The sequence below is a fragment of the Tympanuchus pallidicinctus genome, unplaced genomic scaffold, assembly GCF_026119805.1.
Source record: "Tympanuchus pallidicinctus isolate F22 unplaced genomic scaffold, pur_lepc_1.0 scaffold3, whole genome shotgun sequence".
Taxonomy (NCBI): Eukaryota; Metazoa; Chordata; class Aves; order Galliformes; family Phasianidae; genus Tympanuchus; species Tympanuchus pallidicinctus.
Genome location: NW_026294747.1, coordinates 31,408,204 through 31,418,912, shown reverse-complemented (window position 1 = coordinate 31,418,912; position 10,709 = coordinate 31,408,204). Strand labels below are relative to the sequence as shown.

Below are 10,709 nucleotides of genomic sequence, written 5' to 3'. Positions count from 1 at the left end.
TATTTGATATAAGAGTCATCCAACTGTACGTTATTCAAGTGAGGTTCTGTTGTCAGAAACCAACCAAAAAAACTAAGCATTAAAACCAGCATCACAATTCACATCACAATCACAAGCCTAAAAGTCTTATTACCTTCAATTAAGTTTCTTTTGTATCTGTTTCCCATTTGCCTCATGAACTTTTCTTGTTGGCTATAGGAATAATAGCGAGAGATCAAAGACAAGCAAAAACTGAATTGCTTAGTGAGAGGTAGCTAGAAAAATGAAAAAAAAAAAAAAACAGTTTTCTTTTTTCTAGATTTTTTTTTTTCCCTGTACATAAAGTTGTGACTTTCTAAGAGCATTGCAAGGATAGCATGACAACCACGTAAAATCATTAATGTTTTAAAGTTAACCATAGCTGTTTTCCTAGACAGAAAATGGACCGTGATCAGGTAGTACTGCAGTTCCAATGAATTTAGTATTGCATACTTTATTTGCCTTAGAACAAAATCCCCTTAACCTTCTTCTGTTTATTTGTCCCTTCTTCTACATCACACAGAACTTCCTCACAGCTAAATTCATGCATTTTATAAGCTCTCCTGAAAGAAGTCTGCTAGTATCATAGGGGGACCTTCCATTTTCCTCTTTGCAATATGCTTTAGTTTTGTGCATAATCTTAAAACAAACAAGACAAAAAAAACCCACTATGTTTCTATGGGGTTATTACTGCTATCTATCAGCTCGTTCCAACTAAATTAATTACTGGCAATGTTTATGCCACCAAATATACTTGAGATCAATGGCTTGAACTTGCCTGGAAGCATGATGGAAAATGACTAATCTAATAATAAATGACATGAACTATTATTCCTAACACTTGGAAAAATTACTCTAGCTCAAATTCTCAAAAGAACTTGGAGAATTTTAGTGACAATTTCAACCTTAGATTTTTTCCCTGGACTTGCAGAAACCTTTTAACTCATGTCTAGCAGGTTAAAGCTATAATTCCCCTACAACTGTGAATTTATCCAGCACTAAACTTTTGATAAAAATAATAGAGCCGGATAAGCAAAATGACCATTACTGCCCTTCTAAAAATCCCATGGAGCCCACATATTACCTTAGATTTCCAATTAATCAGACATTAATACTCTTTCTTCTACTTATCCCTCAAATTTAGCTTTCTGTATTCATCTTTCCCCCATTTCACTAAAATCAGTATTTTTGAAAACACTAGGTTTATTTTTCTCCAAATATTATGCTTAAAAATATATTTTTCAAATGACTGACATCTTAAAAAAAAAAAAAAAACAGACCACTTTCTCTCTTTTAAAATACTTAACTTTATTTATATAGCAAAAAATTCTGAAAGAAAACCTCTGTTCTAACATGCAAAGTGTTATCTAACTTCTCCGCATACTGAATGTTACATAGTTTCAACATTATTTTGTTTGCGCAAAAAGTATACAATAAAAGTGCAATATAAATAAAATAGTTTATTACAAATATTTTTAAGAGCTCTACAATACACTTTCAAAATATTTTATGAAGTATTCTCTTTCAATACAAAACAACTCACATGGGAAGAAAAACAATCTCGGTATGTAATCAGTTGTTCTTAAGACACTCAACTAGCCTGTCATATAAAAATCATAGTGTTTCATTTGCTCTGAAAGTGGAGATACACACACTCAAAAATATGGTAAGAACTCTCTTCATCCTTCACTTCATTTATATCAAGTACTACAAAGGCTATTCCACAGCAAGACCTAGAGAAATAACTTCAAGACAAAAAAAAAAAAAAAGTTTACCTACAGAACTTACAATTCCGTTAATTTAGATGTAGGATTAAAAACTTCAGGATTAAAATGTTCAGAAGTTGCATAACAAAGCAAAATGTACCAAAAGTTTAGGTTAGATGTTAGGAAGAAATTCTTTACAAGAAAGGTGGTGAGGCACTGGAGCATGTTGCCCAGAGAAGCTGTGGATGCCCCATCTCAGGTGTTCAAGGTCAGGTTGGATGGGGACCTGGGCAGCCTGAGCTGGTAGATGGCATCTCTGCCCATGACAGGGTGATGGAACTGGATGATCTTTAAGTCCCTTCCAACCTAAGTCATTCTGTGATTCTACAATGATTCTTCAGAGGGGAAAAAAAAAAAAAAAAAAAGAGAAACTTCATTTTTTTTTCCTTGATGATTACAGCTTACAGCTCCGCTGCACTTACATTTTTTGTCAGACCCACATGAACAACAGATGAAGCTCTCTACTTACCAGAAGTATAATCACAGATTTTGTTCACAAAACCAAAATTAATTTGAGCGAAAAATTATTTTTAGTCTCTTAAATTTAATGTAACAAGAACATGACTTCCCAACAAAACTACTTGCCTGGTTCATAACACCTAGGAGAACATTTTTTTATAATGGTGCAATATGCACAACAGAAGGAATAAATAACTGCACATGTATTATCCTTGATAATTTTTTTGCTTTCTTTGCTTGCAGAAAAATAATTCACTATTGCATGAAAAAAAAAATATACAAAAAAGGGATTCTGCAAGAAGTGCAAATAATGAAGTGTTAAAAGGGATTGATTAAAAACCCTGCTACTTTAGCACTACCTATTCATTTTACCACTAATAAGGAAAGGATGTAATTTCTCACCCATAGATCTCCAAGCACATTACAAATATGGAGTTAGGTTATTTTTCCTCTATTAACTGTTTTATAATTCTAGTCAACAGTTTTTCCTCATTAAATATTATTTTCCACTTTTTCAGCTTGTTCTTTTTTTCCTGCATCTTGTTCATCCAAAATTAACTATTACTCTTTCTTGAATAAAACATGGACTAAATACAGCAAATGTGCACATTTTAATGCTTGCAATGTACAGAGAGCCAGAAGAAAGCAGCAGGACCGTTTTTCCTGTATTCCACAAGTTGCCTTTACTTTTTGATCATTCTCACTGAACAGCTACAGAACACTGCGGATTGCCATGACACCATCAATACAGTAAAAATGTGTATTTAAAAATACATTTGTGAAGAAAACAAATGTGAAGTAGCTTTCTTATTGCTTTGTTTTGTTTTTACCATCTTCTCGCGGTTACCAGATATTACAATCAAGCGGGCAGTTCTGAAAAGAGCAAATAAAGTCATTAGGTCATCTTCACAACGTAAAAAGATAATCCTGTTCAGTTGGTTGTTCAGTTTAACATAATCCTTTTAATAATCATGTAATCAAAAATATTAATGTATAACTTCAGGGGACAGTATCCAGGTTGAGAGAAAACAATGTTTCTGACTGTTGCTGACTGGAACTCAACTTTAACCTCTCCTTAAAGTGAGTAAGGTGATGTCTTTTCAAATGTGGAGACTGTCGGAAACTTTTACCACAAATTGAACATTCAAATGGCTTCTGTCCAGCATGCATGAAGTAATGTCTTTCAAGCTTAGAAAATGATTTAAATGTCTTAAAACAGAGACTGCACTGGTATAGTTTTCTTCTTTCAACACTTTCAGAAAAATCAGGCCAGTAACTACAACAGCTTTGCTCCGTTTCCATCAATTTACTACACAAATAAGGCTCTGTGTTTCTACTGCCAGTGTCAGGAACAAAGGCCTCTGACTCAATTTCAACTTTGATTTCAGCTGCTTGATTTGACTGAGTCAGCTCAAATTCTTGAAAGCCAGGTGCCTCTGAAGGTGCTTGAGAATAATCTGAATAACTCTCAGGCTGAGAAGACTCAAATTCAATGTGATCTTCCCGATGACTGAAGAATTTGCGCAGATTTTCAAATTCTACATGGCAAACAGGGCTTTTATAGTTATTTTCAGTATGGGTGAGCTGATGTCTTTTTAAGTGAGCTGACTGTCTAAATGTCTTCCCACAAACACTACAGCCAAAGGGCTTCTGTCCTGTGTGTATAAGGTAATGTCTTTGAAGCTTGGATGAAGATGGAAATATTTTTTCACATCTGTCACATTTACACACTTTGTGTCTGTTATGTATATTTTTAGGAGCTGAAAAAGCATAGTGAAATATTTCTGAATTATCAAGGAAGCTATCACCTGATGAACCATAAAAAGCATCATCCCTATTACACACTCCATTACTGATGCTTAACATGCTTTCACCAGTAAGCACACCTTCTAAATTAATTCCTACCTTTAGAGGTTCTAGATGCTCTTGCCAGTGTAATGGCACAGCAAACCTTCTTTTCATCCAATTGACAGCCTTGCACAGGTCAAGCTTGCTACAGCAGTTCTTGAAAGATTTAGTGGAAACATTTTTATCAGATTGCTGCTCTCTCACTGCAACCAGGTCAGGACTCCTAAAGTGACCTGATTTCATTTTTTCTCTGCCAGTCAAAGAAAAATCTGATAGCTTTCCTCCAGTGTGCTTCAGCTTCATCTGGATCTTGCTTTTCATGCTGACTGTGCAACTGCATGCTGTTGTGCAACTTGAGCTTTTCTCACCTCTTAGATAACATTTATGCAAATTTAGGACTTCCTCTGTGTCAAAACACTGCTCACACACTGGACACTGAAATGGTACGACATAAATCAAATAAACATCATGTGGGTCATTCTCCTGCAATTTGAATGTGTCAGCATTCTCAAAACTATCCATCTTTCCTTCTGACAGTTTCTGTAGTCTGAGATGTTTAGTTTTTCCTTTGTATATGATATTGGAGACAGCCTTATTTCTGGCATGGAGTTGTTTGTGCTTCACGAGTTTGCTCCGTATTTTAAATCCCTTCTGACAAAAGCAGCACTGAAAAGGCCTTTCTTCAGTATGCATGAGCTGATGGATTTTCAAATGTGTTGACTGTCTGAAAGATTTGCCACACGAAGAACACTTAAAAGGTTTCTGGCCAGTGTGAATAAGGAAGTGTCGTTCTAGCTTAGATCTCGATGGAAATGTCTTGTTACACAATTCACAAGGGTGAGTTTTCTTTCTCCTTCTTGTACCATGTAGACAATCTGCCTTCTGACACTGATGCAGCATCCACTTCTCTTCAGTTGTAAAAGACTTCCAGCACACAGAACATCGAAATATGCCACAAGTGACCCCATCCTGCTCAGAACTCACAGATTTTTCTTCTTGCTTTATACAATTCTGATAGTTTTCATTATGAAGCTGCTGATGCTTCAACAAAGTAATTACATTTTTGAAGTTTCTATGACAAAAATTACACTCAAAAGGCAAATTATGGGTCAACTGATGCCTCTCCAGATGGACCAACTGCCTAAACGTTTTATAGCACACATGACATTCAAATGGCTTTTGACCAGTATGTATCAGATAATGTCTTGCCAATTTTGATGGAGTTTCAAACTGCTTATAGCAAATGTCACATATATACGGCTTTTTCTTGGGTATCCTGTTAGCTGTTACACAATGCTGAATTCTTAACATTGTTAAAAAGCAGTTATACCTTGCCTACTGTTAATTTCTTCAGGTGAGTATTTCAAGTGAAATCATCAATTGTGCACTAAAGCAGCAGGCTGTACAAGGTGTAAGTTTTCTTAACAGAGATACCACAGGACCCTAAAGTAAGAGAAAAAGAACAGTATTATAGCCTATACTAATACAAGATTGTTTGCCCTCTTCCCTTTTCTTCCTCCTCCTCCTCCCCCCCAATAGGAGATCAAAAACATCCAGATAACAATATTTGTGATTTAGTTTAGTTTAAAATGCTTTCCTGATTACAGAGTATTCGCTTGTTATTTTACATAATATTGAAATCTTTTCTACTTTTCAGAAGAAGCAAGTTTAAGTAACCAATGCTTTAAAACAGATATTATTTAATCTTGCCTGTTACTTTTAAATTGTGTAGTTCAGCTACATTATACTATTTAGATTATTTACAAATAAAGAATATACTTTCAAAAAAAAAAAAAAAAAAATCAACAAAACTTATCACAATAAATTTCTTCCCTAGAACAGGAATTCTAAATCCCACATATGGAATTCATAATGATAAAAAGAGATAAGAGCTAGGGATTCTTGGCATTAGAACATCAAAATTAAGGGAATGCAATGTTTGCAGGAAGTGAAAATAAACAATACATTGAAACAAAGCACAGAGTTACAATTTACATTTGTATGTTTTCTCAACTGCATACAGAACAAACAGTAATCATTTTGCTCAGAATGGCACACACACGAGCCAGCCACAAAGCACAGCAGAATGTAACTGTTAACTACCATCAGAACAAGGATGGAACACAGACTGTTTGCTACACCACAACCAAGCTAGCACGTCTGAGTTGTGATACTTAACCATGCATATGCTCTTATGTTATTGTAAACATAAATATTATCTTAAATCATTGTAGTGAATGATTTAGAATAAATTGAAGTCATGAACCAGTCTGTTTTATTCTCCTGGAATTTTCAAATCAGAGCACACTTCAGCAATATGCTGCGTCTCTGCTGAAGCACAATGACTTGAAAATAAGAAACTTCTCATGCTCTCAATTATTGGTATTTTTAATAAAATATTCATAGGAACATCTCAAGCAACTATTTAGCCCAAGCCCTCCATTCATATCAGAGACAACTTCCAAAGAGATTTAAAGCACTTCCACTTCTCACCAAGCTCTCCTTGTGCTCAGCTGAACCTCTCTTTACTACGAAGTTAGTTCCTTTGTCCTTCATTCAGTGAACATGGAAAACAATTAAAAGTTGTTTCCTGATACTACTCTGTGTATTATTATTATTTATTTTTTTTTTGTAATAGAAAAGTCCTCCCCTCCAAAAAAAAAAAAAAAAAAAAAAGTGTTTCTTTTAGGTTCACTTTAAAAAAAAAAAAAAAGAACTGATAGGTGTTTTTAGTCATCACTGGACTACCTCTTCAATTAACTCTTAAATTGCAGCATCTGAGACAGTAGAAGTACTCCAGACCACAAAAGTAAGAATAACAGCATACTTCTGCAGAATTATCTATATCCCCTTACATAAATGGGAAAAGGATGTAAGGAACAAACTTCAAAACAACAGCTTAAGAAGGCGTGTAACGACTTTATGGTATACATTTTCACCAACTATAATTCGTGGTATTTTGACACTATAAATGATACTACTCACAAGTTGCTTATTCTTTCTTACATGCCACCAGAACTAATTTATTCAATGTTTCTAAAGCTTTTACAAGTTTCAGCGTTTCTAAAGCTCTGCCTCCTCCCACGGAGACAATGTCCTTCATTTTTAAGAATTCAGAAATACCTGAAAAGTTCATTTAAAGTAGTTCCAAAGAATAAAAGCCTTCTGCAATGTAAAGCAAATTAAGATGAGATTTTAAACATATGCACAATAAAATACTTGATAAACCAAGGTTTTTCTTATGTTCAACAGAAAGAAACCTGTTCATCTTGTAAGATCTTTCCATCTCTCATACGCATCATACTTAATGAAATAATGTTTGCATGTGTGCCTTAGATGCAGGTGTTATTGTACCAAGGAGTTATCTAATCTTGGTTGTTCAAGATAAGACTTAACACTATGGAGCAAATGAAAAAGTCAACTTTTCCTTTCCTATTTGCTTCCTGTATAATTTTAACAGCTACTCAGTTTCAGCCTTTTGAAGATGCAAAACAATGCTCTTAGGAGACTCCCTTTTCCTCCTACTTGTCACATCAGATGAATGCAAAGAGTTTAGAGTAAATGTCTGACACCAAATGCTTTCTAGTTTGTGCTTCAGTGAATGCAGAGACAGGTAGGCTGAGAACAGTAGCATGCTTCTCAGTGTGCTGGAACTTCCTGTACAGCTATGGTTCAAGGCAGCCTCCATTAGAATTGAAGGAAAGCCTCCTGAGAAAGAACTGTAAAGACTGACAAATTTTAGCTAACATGCTGTCATACAGATCTAATTTACACATGAGGAAAGGACTCAAACAGTACAGTGACATGCAAAGAAAAAAGTCAAAGCGAAAGACAGCTGTGGCATATTACACAAGGGATTTTGTATTTAGCTTATAAATGTATTAAAGATTCTATCTGATGAATGAGGAAAGTGTTCTGTAGTAAAAGGTGTCAAAAGCAGAGTAGAGCTGGTCATTTGCCACTGAAAAACTTTAGGCACAAATGAGGCAGTGCAGAAGGAGAAAAATTATAAGAGCAGCTTTTTGTGGCCAAAATACATTTTCAAGTTGTATTTACTTAGGATAGATTTCTCCATATCAATTTCATCATGAACTGTGCCTTCCAAATCTAAAGAATAAACACACTGCTGCTAAAGATCAAAGAACAAAAGACTAGTTTGGAATATTCTTTTCTGCAAGCCCTGGAAATACACAGGCTTGTCCTAATTAGAAGTACTTCCCTATGCAATACAAATTTAGTTTACAGATTTCATTTGTAGACTAGGCCCAGTTAATATTAAATTGACACTACTTTTCATCTTGGCTGCAAGGTCATGCAGAAAAATAAAATAAAGATGCAAGCCATTGAAGGTCCACAGAGTACTCTCCTACATCTAAATATTATTTAAATACATATTATTATTTTTCAGATGACAGCAAGCTGATAATCAGAGAAGGTCTAAAGGGAAAAAAAAAAACCAAAAAACTGGACTCACACTTCAATAAGAAGAAAGACAAGATTTTCTGGAAAATGAACACCTTCCTAGGCAACAGTTACACAGATGAGACGTGGGGGCAGTTAGAACAGACGCTGAATATGCCAACACCATACTGTTATGCCAGGATATATAAGCAGAAACAGAACTTGAAAGGCACATGAATCTCCCATGCTACTGCTTAGAATTCAACAACTGGAATACCCTATCCTGTTTTGAACAATGCCCTTCAAATTTAATCAAGTATATGAACTTGATAGAATGAGACTAGATGAGAGGATCAATAAAGATCAGAGCTTATATGCATAATATATTGAAAAATATTAAAATAATTGGGAACGTATGTTTTAAAGGAGAGCAGACCCGATTAAAAAAAAAAAGCAAGACAAACATGCTAAAAAAAATGTCTGCTGAAAAGAAAAATTGTTCCTCAAGCCACATAAAGCTGTGGCTACAAATGGATTCAAATTACAGGAGAGGATTCAAGTACATTTTCCTTACAGTTATACAGTCTTTCTCAATAACTAAGTTGTTGGAGGTAGAACAGTCTCCCAACACACCAGTAACGTCTTCAAGAAGAATCTGCACAAAGGCATCTCAGATTCCCTCACTCTGGTTTGATGCATGGGAATAAACACAAAATTAATGTTCTAGCCTGTTTTCCTATGACTCACTAATTCAGCTCTCAAAACTTAAAGAGCTGAAAATTCAGTGTTTCCAAATTTGCCGCTAACAGATTATTATGCCTTGTTAGTTTATCCTCAGGCCTCAAGAAACACAAATATATATACTTCTCCAGATAGGTGCAAAAAGAGTAATGCCAATAAACACATTAAGCAAGATAAAGTGTTCCTTGTATCGTTACCTGCAAAACAGACAATTGAAAATCTAGCTGCTTATCTATGAAACACAGGATCAAAAAGAAGCACAACTCTGCCTACTTTAACAAACACATTCCACCTATTTTCCTCACCTGTCCTTCCTCAGGGGACAAGGTTGGTATGCTGCACTGAGGGAAAAGCTTACCAGAAACGTGATCTTTAACAGAGAAATCAGCATCAAGCTACTCGAAGCTAGTGCATCTCATCTGCCTGTTTTCCATCTATTTTTTAAAGCATTATCTGAAACAAAAGCACGTAGATGAGGAGTAGCAGCACTAGTTTAACCACACAATAAAGTTTTGCTGAAGAGACTGGTGACCTGAAACTGACCTACCCCAAACGTTGCTACAATTTCGCCCCTTCCTTTAAACAAAACCCTCTTAAAAACAATTAAAGCAACTAACGAAGCGGCTCCAACAGACGGCAGATCGGCACACAACCGCCGGCAGCTTTTCCACATCGGCAAGCGGGGTCCCTGCAGGGCCGCGGCGGCCCGGCTCAGCGCTACCCGCGGCCACCAGAGCGGGCATCGCCCGAGCCCAGCACCGGCAGTGCCCGGGGGCTGCGCCGCGCCGCATCGCGCCGTGCTGCCCGTAGCGGGCGAGGGCAGTTGGGGAAAAGCCGGAAAAACCTTACAGAAACATCCACCACAAGTACATCACCTCCAGCCCACTCGTGGCTGCCGTTGCGTAAACGCTTCCGCCCGGATGGCGTTCGGACGCTGGGAAGCCCGGAAACGTGGGCAGGAGCTTTAAGTTCCCATGCTCGATGCGGTCTCGCCGCCTGCTGCGGACACCGGGGAGCGGCTGGCCTGACCGAAACGTGGGTACCTCAGTTCGCGAGGGTACCCTCATCCTGCGTCTGAAACCTTCGCTGATGTGACACCTCTGATGGGTTGGAACTAAACCTCCAAGTTCCCTTTCTGACTGAAGCCATTCTATGATTCTCTGGAATTACACTGTCACACAACCAAATGGACAAACATGCCAAAGCTCGTAGCCCAGGAGGTTGGGAGGTAACACTGTCTAAAAAGATCTCCAATAGCTTGTGCACACACCAGTAATAATTTTTTTTTTTCAGAGCCTCTCTTCTGCAAGAGAGGGGCCATGGAAATAGAGTAGCTCATGGGCAGAAGAAGGTGCCTGGAAATGCCAGGGACAATGGCAGGGCCATCAGCTGCTGCCTGGCTGTGGCTGTCCTCAGGTCTTCCAGGCAAAGGCCAAAAATTGCCAGAAAAAGGCAAAAACTCTTTATTTCAGAAAG

General features: G+C 36.9%; 1 protein-coding gene across 7 annotated transcripts; it reads right to left on the bottom strand.

The window, feature by feature from the left end:
• Nucleotides 1-1,301: 1,301 nt before the first annotated feature.
• Nucleotides 1,302-10,201, bottom strand: ZNF770 (zinc finger protein 770). 7 transcript variants are annotated; one of them, XR_008209146.1, is made up of 4 exons: nt 9,781-10,102; nt 9,592-9,686; nt 5,422-5,534; nt 1,302-2,119 (listed from the first exon to the last, which is right to left on the bottom strand). XR_008209146.1 is itself a non-coding variant. In XM_052693896.1 (3 exons), exon 3 carries the CDS (start codon nt 5,400-5,402, stop codon nt 3,243-3,245), a length of 2,160 nt encoding a protein of 719 aa, XP_052549856.1. In that variant the 5' UTR covers nt 5,403-5,534; nt 9,592-9,686; nt 10,109-10,128; the 3' UTR covers nt 2,763-3,242. The 7 variants fall into 7 exon arrangements, 6 of the variants coding, with proteins under 6 accessions (XP_052549856.1, XP_052549854.1, XP_052549855.1 ...); XM_052693896.1 differs by lacking the exons at nt 1,302-2,119; nt 9,781-10,102 and adding an exon at nt 10,109-10,128 and having other exon boundaries at nt 2,763-5,534; XM_052693894.1 differs by lacking the exon at nt 1,302-2,119 and having other exon boundaries at nt 2,763-5,534; nt 9,777-10,102.
• Nucleotides 10,202-10,709: the final 508 nt, after the last annotated feature.